The 14,619-nt window shown below is 30.2% G+C and overlaps 2 protein-coding genes across 2 annotated transcripts in view; one reads left to right on the forward strand and one right to left on the reverse strand.

Moving 5' to 3' along the window:
* Positions 1-3,030: 3,030 nt before the first annotated feature.
* LOC107448370 (transmembrane emp24 domain-containing protein) lies at positions 3,031-8,975 on the reverse strand. The gene is made up of 3 exons (XM_016063534.3): positions 8,654-8,975; positions 3,942-4,187; positions 3,031-3,866 (listed from the first exon to the last, which is right to left on the reverse strand). Exons 1-3 carry the CDS (start codon positions 8,801-8,803, stop codon positions 3,642-3,644), a joined length of 621 nt encoding a protein of 206 aa, XP_015919020.1. The 5' UTR covers positions 8,804-8,975; the 3' UTR covers positions 3,031-3,641.
* A 74-nt stretch (positions 8,976-9,049) lies between these two features.
* The window catches only part of LOC107448371 (UPF0488 protein C8orf33 homolog), a 20,474-nt gene continuing 14,904 nt past the window's right edge, over positions 9,050-14,619 (forward strand). Inside the window, exon 1 of the mRNA XM_016063536.3 lies at positions 9,050-9,208. Within this exon, the coding sequence (XP_015919022.1) occupies positions 9,194-9,208 (15 nt within the window). The 5' untranslated portion in view covers positions 9,050-9,193. The remainder of the gene's footprint in view (positions 9,209-14,619) is intronic.

Here is a 14,619-nt window from a genome sequence, read left to right on the forward strand (position 1 = left end):
TATAACCTTGTTCTAAAATTTACGCATGCCTTTCTAAACAGGTGTTGTTAAAAAATATTGTTCTTAGTAATAAAACGTTGAGATTTATATTTTTTGATACTTAACAAAAATAAAAACTTTTAAGGAACCTTTACTTTTCACCCTTTAAAGCTCACATATTCGTGATTTTAAGGAAAAACCAGACGCTACACTTTTCAAAAATAATGTTTGAGTCAATTGGATAACAACTTCTACAGATTTCCTGTAAAATTTTTTATATTTAAGTGGTAGCAAAGTTTTATGCTTTTTTAATCAATTCTTGAATTTATAGAATTCCTTTCAAATAATTTTGACTTTCACTGCATATAAATAAATAAAACTTATATGTTTTATGTATTACATGAATTAATCATATGATGGCGCATTTAAGCTCTGGCAGAATAAAAAAATATTTCTGCCTTAAATTGTAATTTCAGTACCACTAGGAAAATTGTTCTTTAAAAGGGTAAAGGTTGGCCAGGACCATGTACAAGAGGTCGTGTTGTCGATACCCGTGCAGTAAATGGTGACTGAAGCACGTCAAATCTGTCAAGTCACGAAGTCCTCCATAACAAATTATACCTCTGGTGGTATTGATCTAGGTTTTCTAGTCTTCTGGATTGGTTCAAAATGAGAAGGCCACGTTGTTGAACATTAGTAGTCGTTAACCCAAAATCGGGTGGGCTGTTCAACGTCTGTTTTAAAATAAAATGGTTGGCCAGGTATCACTTTCACTTGAAGATTTTAAAAAGTTTTCTCAGAAGCTTGAAAATGTCAGTTACTTGCTTTTCTTAAAAATCACAAATAGTATTGCATGACTCAAGTAAACCTGCTCACAAAAAGTAATATACAAAAAAGTGGAGCACACAGGAGGTATGCTTATGTAACGAAGTATTGAATAAAATAAAAAAAATCTTTTTAAGGATCCCATTTTTTTTTCATTTGTGAAGACCAAATGCAAAATCAGTTAAACTGACTTTTGAGAGAAATTAGTTCAATTCTGTGCCATTATTAGCAAATATCAATATACCTTTTTTCAACTTTCAATGTAAAAAAATTAATAAGCAAAATTTCAATCTTCTAAAAGAAAAATTTTATTTAACAGGTTTAGTAGTATGATTCATTAAAACTTTCTTCTAATTTCAGACTTGTCATCTGAAAAGCAACAGGTTTCTACATCTCAGCTACTCATTTATAAATGCAGGGTTAGAAGTGACCAATTAGGGAAAAAAAAATTTTTTCTAGGGAAAAAATATAGAAAACCACAGATCATATATGAATATCTTTCATTTTTTATTCATAAAATTGCGAGTTTTCTTTAAAAAAATACTGGATGATCTCTTTTATATCCACTTTCTTTTTTACATCTTTTCGTGTAAAATTAAATCAACCTGATTTAAATTAGTTGATTTTTAAAAAATTTAATATTTTTTTCTTTTAAAAAACATTGATTTAAAAATCTATAAAACATATTCGTGATACATAAATAAACATTTTGATACATAAATTTTTTAACTTTCTATAAATTATTATAGTTTTAAAATTTACTGTAAATAGTCATAGCTTCGGTTAGTAAAATTACACAAGTACTTGAAGTGTAATAAACCTCAGTACTTTGGAGGTAATGCCTGCTGCCTCCATGTGGTGCGCCCTGGATACCCTCGACGGATTACTAAATACCAGGTAATTGAAATAACGAGTGGTAATGATAGGAAAATTTTGATGCATCATTGTCTGTCGCCCCGGCAAACAAGGGACGTGTTCAGGCGTCTTCAACGACTCACCCCGGGACTGAAGTCCGTGAGGTGGAGGGTCCTGCAAAATGCTTCTGGACCGGGCAATTCTAGATGGATCTTCGAGGTTGATCCTGAAGATGTTGAAGATATCGTTAAGGCCGACTCTCATTGGAGTGGATCAAGGAATGTTTAATCCAAGAGCCAAAAAGTAAAAAGGCAAAACATCGGATGTCCCCTCTGTCTCAACAGAAGGCGAAGAGCCTGGTGGAAAGGATCAGGAGGTTTACTGGGAAATCTCCAAGGAAAGTTCAAGTGATGCTCTTGATCTTTCAGAGCTGGGGATGGACTCTGGGTCATACTACTATACGACCTGAATCACAAGCATCTATGCTTGGACTTTCATTTTATTCAGTATAACTAAAATTTATTAGAGATTATTGAGAATCTTTTTATTTGCTTCCATTTTAATTACAAAATAATAGCCGATGACAAGGCATAACTGGTTTACAGCCCTTGATGGGCCTTAGTTGTCCCGTTCTTGTAAACAGAGAAGTATTATCCTACAGAAACTTGACCATACGAATATGTGAGGACTGTTATTTCACATAACAATTTCATTTTCATCTGTAAGATCAAAAGCACATTTCCTATATTTTCAGTTTCTCCATGAACATCATTTCTACATATACAATACTCACTTTTATGTTCATGTTGCACTATTTCCTGACTACTGACAAGTAGTATTTTTACAGCTTTTTCTACTTATTGGTTTCATAAAATTAATGAACATATGTTTCGCAATAAAAAATAAGTTAGCAATGTAAAAGATAGACTTTTCGACCAATTTGTAAAAAATATAGGATTTCTACCAATGTAAACATAAAAATGTGAAGTTTATTATTAATAGGTTAAAAACAGTTAGATTTTCAATTAAATTACTAATTTTAATTTGAAGGTAGCAATTTAAGTTTATAGTCAACATGATTTAATTGCATGCTTATTCTCCTCATAAGTAATTTTAAAAAAGAACTACAGTAATGTAAAAGATATTGTTGAAAACCAAAGATTTCTTGTGTAACTTTATTTCATTTTGAAAATTGTTCTTGTTTATATTTAAGACAAAAGAATACAGATATGAGTAGCTTAAACAGAAACATCTGAATTGTGACAACGGGATTTGTACTTCAACTAAATTGGAAAAAATAAATTTACAAACAAAATAGAAACTTCTCACGAATAAACAAATGCCATTCAGGAGAAAAACAGGAACATATAATAAAATAAATAATACATTTATTTTTGTATCACAATCTGAACAAAAAAGAAAAAAAAATACATTAAATATAATAAGTAAATTCAAGAGATTATAATTATTATGTCAATCAAAAAATCAAGTCAGATAATTTGAAATATAATATAAATAGCTAATATAATAAGCAAAAATAGAAGAGTACCTAAAATTCAAACTAAAATTGATCTTACTCCTAAAAATTAACTTTTATTTTAAGCACGACTGGTAAGCACTTATCGTTTTATAATGTAAAAATTATTATTATTTTTGCAGAGAGAGAGACCAGAAAAACAATATAGGGGGGAAAAGGTGAATTTAAACAAGCTATTTTTTTGATAATATTAGTCTATTCAAATATGAATGAAAAATTTATATTTATGACCTATATCCATACGTTCAATAAATTTTATTAGTTTCACCACATAATCCAAAATTAAAATAAGCATGAAGAGCGATGATTTTGCAAAATGTTTTGATGATCCTTTAAGGCATACAAAACATGAGGCACAACTAGTTTTTCCCATGGAAGAAACATTATTAAACAATACCCTTGTTTGTATGCCTCTATATAAAACATTTTTAAGGACTAAGAGTTCTCATGAAGATGATCCTTTTTTCTCACTAAAAAAGTTTCTCAGTACAATAACTTGTCCAACACCAATACAAATAATAAGAATGGTTTCTCCCATGGACCAATACATAACACGAGTATTCAAATCTTCAGCGCGTTTTCGCCCTTGTGCCTCCATTAACCGATGATGTGTTTGGTAGTCTATGATAGTATTAAGATGTTCATGCACATTGGCTGATGATGTTTCCAACTGAAATAGGAAATAACTAATTAGAAGAAAAACATTACTTGGAATAATGTACAACACAATTTTTAAATAACTTACCTTAGTCATTGCAGTTAAATGTTCACCAATACCAGGAAGAGGTTTTTCTTCTCCCACAATAAAATCTAAGTAAACCAACTTATGACTAAATGTAGAAAACTCGTTGCTGAAACAGAGTTTATAGACCCCTGTTTGGTCAGCAACCCAAGAGTAGCTGTCAGACTGTTTTTTTATTCCACGGTAAAGGACTTTGCCAGAAGGTGCTTCAAGGACAGCATCAACATCATAGTTACCACCAGTCACAACCTTAAAATTAGGAGAAAATAAACTGTGAGAACTTAGAAGCAAGTCAAACACGTCAGTACATTAAATAGCTAATGGTTTATAAAAATAAACATTTTAGAGGAAAATTATAGGGATATATAAAACTAAAAACCTTGTGCAATATGGTGTTACATCATTGAGATACAAAAACAAATAATTAAGGATTGAAAACAATCAGGTTAAAGGAAGGATAATTTTGCATATGAAATTTTCTAAGTAAGATAAGAGTTATAATTTTAAAATGAGATATAAGAATTTGAAAACTTTCAGCAAAAGGTCATGCTTTAACAAAATTTAGAAAAATTTACTTATTTTGTGAATTTTTTAAAACAGGTTTCTATTTTTGAGAATTTGGAAAAAATCTAATACTTTAGATTGGGATGCTTCCAGCAAGACACCTCTCCCCCTTTTTTTTTATAAATCTGAGAGAGGTCCTGCTTGGGGTGTGTGGCTTTACATGCAAAGGGTGAAATTGAAAAAATTATGTGGTGGCAACCAGTGGCCACAAGAAGAAAAATTTTTGATAGCCACTTTTTTTTAGTAGCTATTTTTTGCATACAAATTAAAAAATTAACTTAACTGAATACTTAAATTGTAATTAATATAAATAACATTGGTGTATAATTTTAATATGAAGGACATTCATAACAAGATTGCATAAGAAATCAAGAATTAAAAAAACATAGAGGGATATAAATAAATATACTGGATGAGTACTAGGCAATTTTTTTTAGTTATAAATGTTATATTTAATTTATCAAAATGTCTTTAACAACTTGTGTTTTAAGGGGAGAATGCAATTTTTTAAGTAAAATTAGTAAATAAAAAAAATTCAGTTTTAATGTTTTTCTTATTATCAATTTTAAACTTTCTCTTTTAGAATAAAATATTATAACGTAGCTTCTCAATTCCTCTAAGAATTTTTCCTTAAGACAGTTTCTTTCTTTTTTAAAAGTTTGCCTCTTTAACTAAATTGCTCCTTTTACAATGTTTCTTCCCCCCCTAATGGCAGGCACTGAACTTTTACGTTCTTCGTCTAGGAAGATACCGGAAGTGTTACTCATTTAACGTTACCCAGTGGGCACCCGTGAACCTAAGTCACGGAGGCGAGCATCCATGCCCTGAACATTCGAAATGGCAGCCACTGGCATTGCAGTCAGGTACGCTAACCACTTGACCATCGGCCGGCTCCTTTTACAATGTGAAAAAATCGTAAATCTGAAAACAAGTCTTCAGATTGCAAATAATAAATTTGAGTTGAGTAGTTTTTTCCCATATAAACAAACTAAATTCTACCAACCTTAAAGACCTTATTGATGTTAATAGCTAGGTTATTTAGAAAATTTGCCAGAGTGATCATAGTAAATCAGAGTAAATTTGTGAAACCAGAGTGATCAGAGTAAATTTGCCAGAGTATATCAAACAAACTAAACACAACCTTAAATTTTGACTTTAGAACATGATACTTTTGTTCAAAATTAACTATTAAACTATTTTTCATTGATCTATGTAGTTAGAATTAATAAAGTAAAATATAATCAAACTAAGCCAATTAAAAAATGTGACAACTTATCAAAATGCTAACTAAATTATGCTCCAAAGGTATTGGAAAAAATTAAATAAAAAATTTAAAGTAACTTCAAAATCAATTGCAATAAAAATAAACAATGTGAGAAATGCAAATACAAAAGAAAAAAAGAAAACAAAAAATTAATGCTATAAAAATATTAAGAGAAAAAAGGAATGAAAGAAAATGCTAAAAAGCAGCTAGACAAAACATTTTAATAGAAAATCTAAACAAAAAAAAAAAAGAGAAATGCAAACAACTTGTTTGTGGAGGGCTAGATAAATAAGAGCCATTACTAATAGACTGAAATATCTGTTAGTTCATTTTAACTATAGTTTAATATGAAACACAATTCTTTCTCATAACAATAACAAAATATTTGTTAATTATGCTTCACTACTAAATATTTCAAACAACAATTCCAATATAAGGCGGTACAGAGTTGGTTAACAGGTGGTCAGCGTACACCACACACAACAGAGAAACAACCTAAGCAAAGTTTCACATGCAGCAAGAAAACCACAAAGGTCATTCATGATCCAGATTGAAAATCTAGTCGAGAAATCCCAATGTGAAAAACTATGGTTCAAAAAACTGCTAAGAATATAGACCATGAGGTCTGCCTTTTCACGAGAAACAAGTTCTCTTGGAATAGTTCAATTGAATAGAAATAAAATAAACATGCACTATTACTCATATTTTCACGATGATGCTGAAAGATATTTTTAATCTTAAAACTTCAGTAATAATTTCACTGGTAATTAAATAAAAACTTCTTATATAACTATAAAAGAACATTTAAATTGTTTGTTCAAAAGTATATTTAATTGTTTGTCAATAATAAAACCAAGGTAAGTGTATACTGTATAATTTTAGGAAACTTTTTTTAATAAACTATACCAATCTTTAATTAGGGTATAGAGTATAGAAAAAAATTATCTTCATAGTTAACTACAATTACTTTATTACACGTGTAGTAACTATAACTTTTTAAGAATGTAGTGACTACAAACGACATTGGAAATGTAGTCACTATATTTAGGAGGTGAACTGGAACACTTGATTTAGCCTCCTGCTTAGAATGGTTTTGAATAAAAATTTACGTATTTTAACAGGATATTTAACAGTGAATCCTGCAGGAAAGACTACTTCTATGAAATGAACTCTATTCACGACCACTTTTGAGAGGCACTGAATATTTTCCATAAACTTTGCATTGAAGAAAACCTTTAGGAGAGACCATCAAAACATCTCCCAGCGACGGAGCATTCCTTCGCACCAAATGCAGAAAAGGTTAATTAAGGAAACATGAAAAAATACCAAAACAACCTATTAACTAAACAAATAAGTAGATAAAAAAATGTCCTAATATTTTTGTGAGGCTCTTATTTAGAGAGCCCTTTTTGGCGATCTTTGAGATATCTATAACAATATGTTGCAGTCAGAGTGCACTAAAGACGACACTATCAATGATTTACTTTTAGAGTTGAAAGTTAAATAAGGAAAAAGTTATTATGAAAAAAACTAAGTTAAATAATTCTTATGATAAAAAATAAAATGTAAACTTAAACAAAAAATCATTCATATTTGATAAATTTGTTTTTACACATCATTAGAGATCATTTTTATTGACACTAAAGTTTATTTGATTCAGTTTTCATGACTCCAACACAAGTGGTATTTCCGCAACTAAGAAAATGACATTGACTAAAATTAAAATTGTTTGTGAAAAATTATGCACCTTCAATATCATTGAAAGTGCATAATTGAGGTAACTGCTAAGGACGACCATTTTACAATGAAACAGTGTGTTCGCTCTCTAAAGGTTTCACTGTATTAAGAAATATGTATTCATGTTTACATGAACTAATTTGCTTCTTCTAAATTGTTTTTTACCGAATTTTTTTTTTTTATACATTTCTCGACACGAAATATTTAATTGGTGAAATGCTAGGAAATCATTCAATATTTGCTTGTTTACGCGTTTAAAGTTTTTTTAATTTTTTTTTATTACCTCTAAGATCATGAACATCGAAATTTACAGAGAAAAATCTGTTCTTCATAAAAATAACAATGTTTCATGAATGTACATTTGCATTTGAATGTGTCTGAAGTGACAAATTAGCTATTATTTATAAATAGCAAGTTTTTATATTAATTAATTCTAAATAGGTAACTTTTTGCATCAATTGATGGACCTGGAAAGATACATACAAATCGGATTTGACAAACTAGTTGTGTTACTTTACAAAAGTAACGTTGAAAGCAGTTGACAGGAATCACAAGGAACAGCTGTTTTTCTCGTATTGCACTAATCACACTTTTTTAAAAAAAAATAATTACTCTTCACGACAACCCATGAAATAAAATAGCAACTGCCGCTTCTGGTAGTGCGTTACTCTCAACCACTGGGTATAAGCGTATATACTGATTGCTAAACTACATATAAATTACAAAGGATTATACAACACTAATCACTCGAAAAAAATATTGCTTTGAATAAAACAGTTAATATGTTAAAATGGTCCTATGCCCTGTATAACTAAGAGATAAATTTATAGACTTAGCGTCAATATTTAGCAAATCACTTAGATATCTTTTATTGAATGTGTGTGGTATTTTGGCAAACATTAATTATTTGCGCACCGCCATTAGTTAATAAATGCTATAATTATATTTCAGTTCATTAGTTATAATAAAAAACTTTTCCAAAACAAATTATCACCATGAAATGTAAACAATAACAAATCCCATTTTTTTAATTGACCTTGTCACCCGCTAATTGAATATAATTTTTTTTTAAAACAGGTAGAAATAAAAATGAGCACCGAAAAAAGTTTTCGCAATTGATCAGCACACAAATATTTTTTTCTCAACTTACTTGAAATTCAACAGTAGATTTAACTCCTTGCTCAATATCTTCATGGTAACATTGTTTAGCGTTATCCGGCAACTCAAATGTCAATTCTACAGCGGTAACTATACAAATATAAAGAGATACCGAAATCGCAAAAAGGAATATGCACTGCATATTGAAGTATATCACTAAAGACTTTATCCTATTCACATCGAAATGGTGTTAAGGGCAATAAGTTTCATTCAAATCATAAGTTTCCACAAACAACACATCACTCAACGTGGCCTAAACTCGTAGGACCATCACCAAAAGCAGAAATCTGTCGGCTCTGATGCCAGCAAGAAGTATCGCGCTAGTAAAGTTATTTCTTTATTTTTCTTTCTCTCTAAGAATGATGGAGCATTAGTGACTAGTTAAATTTCTGAAACAAGATCAAGTACATATTGCTTTGTTTTATTTATTTCGAAAATAGAGGGAAAAAAAGAAGAGTGATTTTCAGATTTGAAATTACTTAAATAAAATTGAGTCTATTTTAATTCTAAAGCTATATATATATATTTTATCATGGATTCTGAAGAGGTTAGTCTTTAATGTAGATTAATGATACATGCTTTAATAACTATATTTTATGAAATATTGTATTATATTTTGAAATATACATGTGTACTTAGGGCCGTGCTTAGGAGTGGGTGACTACGCGGGCCCGTTAAAAGTCAGGGCCGCCAAAATTTCCAAATTTTTTAATGTACTTAAGTTACAAGTTTTTTTTTCCTCCCTTCACTTTATTGCCATGTTGATCAAATTTCTTTGCAAATTACACTCCTATTTCTATCTCTTAATCAATAGAAAAAGTTATTTATTATACAGCTAGTCATTGTGGCATACTAATAAATCTCTCCAGTAGGGGTTGTGAGGAAGACATTGCTATTGTCACCTTCACTGACCTTAAAATTTAGTTACTATCAATGAATCAAGGTTTCTAGTTTCAAGAAAGACAGTGAATACTCTTGTAAAACGACTTCACTATACAAAAACAATTTTTCTGATGCTATGCCAAATTTTGTGATTGCTTTAAGAATTTTTTCTTATCGTTCTTGTAACCATTACTACTGCAGAATGTTCATATTCAAAACTGTAGATGTTAAAAATATATTTGAGAACAATGATGAGTAATACTCACCTTTCATTTTTTGAACTCTTTTCTATTGAGAATGATCTACTGAATGTTTTTACTGTTTTAATAGACAATGTCGCTACTGAAGAAACGTGAAGAATTACATTATAATTTACTTATCCATATTTGTAAGCAATACTATAGTTTCTTGCTCAGGTAAACTAGATGTTGCTATTCCTAGGGTATAACTTACTTTCATTTATGTTTCAAAATTTTTCTAATTTCAGTTAATGACTCTTTATATCAGGAGTTTTATTTTTAAACTAATAGCAATTAATTATGTTAAAAATTGAAATTATTGCTCACTTGTGAGTGTGTGGAGTCACGAGAAATCCTTAAGATTCTATCCTTAAGAACTGCTGTGGATAATGTCATAAAAATAAAAAGCAGGGTTAGCATGATTAAAAAACATTTTACTTTAAAAAAAAATAATTGATTTATATGCTTCATTATGATTTTTAAAATCATAGATTTATGTTAAAAATAAGTAAATAGTACTGCATTATAAATATATACAGTCAAACCCTGCTATAGTGAACGCGGTTTATAGTGAACTCCCGGATCAATGCATTATCTGTCAGATGGAATGAGTAATTATTCATTATTGGTTAAAGGGTTGGACACTAATATGTGTTAAGGCCCTCATTTCAACTCCTTTTTGCTCTCAGTTAGTTAAAAAAAGCATGCAAACAAGTGTCTCAAATTTAACTATAGAGAGCAGTAAACGTCCTCCTTTGATGATAAAATGGGCATAATCAGAAAAATTGAAAATGGATGCGATCAAGCTGATATTTTCAGGAAATGTAAACTATCCAAATCTACAGTTTGTAACGTATGGAAAAATAGACAATTAATAATTTCTGCTCATGAAAAAAATAAGATGGCAGAAAAAAATTTAGAAAAGCAGATCACAAGGATGTTGAGTGAGCATTACTGAAGTGGTTCAGTATTCGAAGAAGCCGCAATCTTCCAGTATCTGGACAAATGTCGATGAATTTGCTAAATGATTTTATGAGACTACTTGCATGTGCTCGAATGGCAGGGAAGACGGGTTTGTAAAACGGTAGAAATTCAGAAAAAATTAGCTGAGAGTCGGGAAGTGTTTCCATATCTGATGTTGAGGATTGCTCATCATCTAAAGATTAGGGGAGAGGGGGGCACCTTTCAGCAGTTTCTGCTAAATAATTATTTTCTAAGTTTTACTGCTTTCAAAATCTAAGCTCTAATTTTTATTTACTAAATTGATATTTGAGGTAACCTCTCAATTTTTTCCAAAGGTCTAAGCCAAAGACAAAATACCTAATTTTACATATTTAGTGAACCATGTGTTTTGTTGAAATCTACCCCTCCTGGGGGGGGGCACTTTTCAACAATCGAAGAGAACGTAACAAGATCATACATTTTGGAAAATTAACTTTATTCATAAAATAATAATAATAATGAATGAACATATTGGTTTAGGTTTTTTCTACATTTTGTCTTTAATAAAATCAAAATTTACGAAAATGTCAAGAAAAATACAGCTCGAGCTGTTCTGCCTCTTAAACTTGGTCGAGGCAGTTTCATTTTAATGTCATTTCTTTCTATACTACTAATATCCTCTTTTTCTGCAAAATAAAGTGTTGATTATCATGCAATGGTAATGCTTCCTCGCTCTCCAGAAACTACCTACCTCACCTAACGAGCTCCTCCTAGCTTGGCAACAGCATTCGGAGCTGGAACAACTGTTAAAACTCCAGTTTCATCCAAGTTATGTATTTGATCAACCGTAAAATGACCAGAAGTAAGAGCTCTTTCATAATTGTTGAAAAATTCTTCAACATTTTCTTTATTAAAAGCTGTAGCTCTTGCGAAGCTGGCGTTTTCAGGTTTTCCTTAAAGTAAGCTGCGGGTGACGCTTTATAAAACCTTTAACCCAGTAAATTCCAGACGTTTCATTTTCGTCCCAGCTACTTGGAATTTTGGAGTTGAAACGCTTTACGTAATCATTGGCAAGTTGTCGAACTTGTCTGCAAGTTACACTATAATTGAGAATTGAACATGTAATTATGTATTCACAAAGCCGGGTTTCTTGCTGGACGTCGAAAACTTTTTGCCTTGCGTATTTAAAACTGTATCATTTTGTGTTAGTTGTACATTGTTTGGTTTCACCAACCAAACAATTATTTGACTTTCTTTTTTTTAATCTATAAAATCAAGCTGAGAAGTCCATTCCAAATAAATCTGCTGCTGCTCTTAAAAATGCACCATTTCCTACAGCTTCCATTGCTTTTTCAATGTTTTCTTCACTAACTTCTGGTTTAGTGCGTTTTTTTTATATGTTCGCACCATTTTTATAAACTGTAAGAAGGTAAAATAACAGGACTGAGCATTTTATTAAATATAATGTTACATCGCATTGTAAACTTTTCAATTTTCTTAAAATTAAATTATTTTCATTCTAAATCGAGTTTTCTTGAATATTTTTATAAAATTTTAAAATAATTATTCTATTGAATAAATTACTTGTTAATAAATTCTATTTTCAGCAACAATACAACTAATGGAATCTTGATTTTAAGCTTTTAAAAAAATTTAATTAATTGAAAAAATTATTGCTAACATGCTTCCTTGAACACATTCACATGTTTTTCAAAAAGTTTAGAATAATGCCTTACAGAAAAAGTTGAGTATTTTAAATGTAACAACTGTAATTAATGGGCTTTTTGCAGACTAATGACTTTTGCAAGATTACTTCACAAAAGAATAATAAGCCCGGGGCACCTTTCAACACTGTTGAAATGTGCCCCCTAAGCTCTGTTGAAATCTGCCCCTGGTACAGACATTTTGGTTAAAGTATTATCAACCACTTTAGAAAAAGACTTTTAACTAATGAATAATACAGTTAGTAGCAGAATTAAATAAACTATCAGATGAATAAATATCACTTACCTTGTTAAAAGATTACTGGTAGATAAACAGTTTTAAAATCAAAACTGTCTTTTTACTTTTGGAATGTTAAAACATGTTCCCCAGAGTAACAGAACAGTGGTAAAAAGAAAGTGCTTAAAACTAAATGTCAACAGTTATGCATAGTTAAAGCTTATTGTCTGGCATATTGACCAATCATTAAGCATTGTTAAAAGGCAGAAATTCTAGTTGTTGAAAGGTGCCCCATGTTGAAATGTACCCCTCTCTCCCCTACTAATTTTTTTCGTACGCAAGACGAAGAGTAATGAAAAATAACACATTTTTTGCTACTACATAATATTTTTCAGTCATTTATTTGAATAATGTGTATTAAAAGGAAGGAGTTTGGGAACCATAGTTAAATTGCCTGCGTAGCGTATATAGTGAACATCCGGTTATAGTGAACCAAAATTTCGATCCCTTGAAGGCTCACTATAGAGGGGTTTGACTATATATATATATATATATATGTAATACAAAAATAATAAATACTTTTGTATTAATAAAAGAATTAAAACTCTTTCGGTTTCATAAAATGTCTTTGTTAAAGAGTATGATAGAGATATTCTATTTTGGGAATTCAAGGCTGAAAACATACCATTGAATAATAATTAGATTTATATTTGAAAGGAGGAGTTATTTTTAGAATCTTGTTCCTCTTTCACTTCCATATTAGGAAGCATTAAATGATTTTCCATACTGCGTAGAGTTACATAGGTATGTACGACTGGGACCTAATTACACCAATCTCTGTACTATTTAATCCGAGACCGAAGGCTTTCGCATGTCTCTTGCTGAATAATGTGTTCCATAAAACATCTAAACAGTCATTTTAAGTTAATAGTAAGTAACTCAACTTAAGCCTTTATGTTAGATGGACCATAAATTGATTAAATTAATTCTTTTTATCCACTGTAGATAGAATCAAAAAAAATTTTGTTGCTGATATGTACAAAATAAAATTGTTTGTAATAATCAATCATTAAATAAATAAATAACTTTGATTACATCCAAACATATTACAATCATACATAAACTTGGTATTAGGTCAATATTTGTTTTCCGTCCTTACTGTATTAGCAGTTAAAAAAAATTTCTGGTAACACTTCAATGCCCTGGCATTCACAACCCAGGATAATGACAAATTCGTCATTTTATGCATATAACTTTACTTTAATTTAATATTTTGGCCTAAGACGTCTATATTCTGCAGAAAACAACAGGATTTCTTAAAATGGCTGATGTATATTTCTAAAGCTTTAGGTTATATTAAAAAGAAATTACCCTAATATGCCAAAAATAGAAGAAAAGGGGCTAATGAATTCAGATATTTTTCCTGATATAGTGTCATTCTTCCCTTTCAAAATCTATTTGAGGCAGTAGAGTTATTAACTTCAGCCTTTCATCCCTTCAGTGAGTCGATAAATGAGTACCAAGCATGCTTGGGAACTAAACACTGGGGGTTTCCGCGTTCGGCTGACCACCTGACCTGAACATCTGCTCCTGCACACCAGAGCCCAAGGTCAAGAAAACTGAGATGAGCACAGTAGGCCTTGGCCCTCTATGGGCTGTCGCGCCACTGAGTTTAGTTTAGTTAGAGTTATTAACTGGTATTTTTTTCTCATAATATGTTTACAGTATCTTTGACGTTATCAGATTTTCTTTTAAGAAATTTTGTGAAAAAAATTCCAATGAGTGCATAGATTTTTTAAAAAATTTTTTTTAGCTGATCTATTTTGATATAGAATTAAAAATGAATATTTTAATATAAAAATATATAGATTAAATATTTATTTATTTTTTGATGAATGACTACATTTATAAACACAGTCTGCTACATTTATTTTGTCATTTTAAAAATCAAGAG

Source organism: Parasteatoda tepidariorum, chromosome X1 (assembly GCF_043381705.1).
Source record: "Parasteatoda tepidariorum isolate YZ-2023 chromosome X1, CAS_Ptep_4.0, whole genome shotgun sequence".
NCBI classification, from domain to species: domain Eukaryota; kingdom Metazoa; phylum Arthropoda; class Arachnida; order Araneae; family Theridiidae; genus Parasteatoda; species Parasteatoda tepidariorum.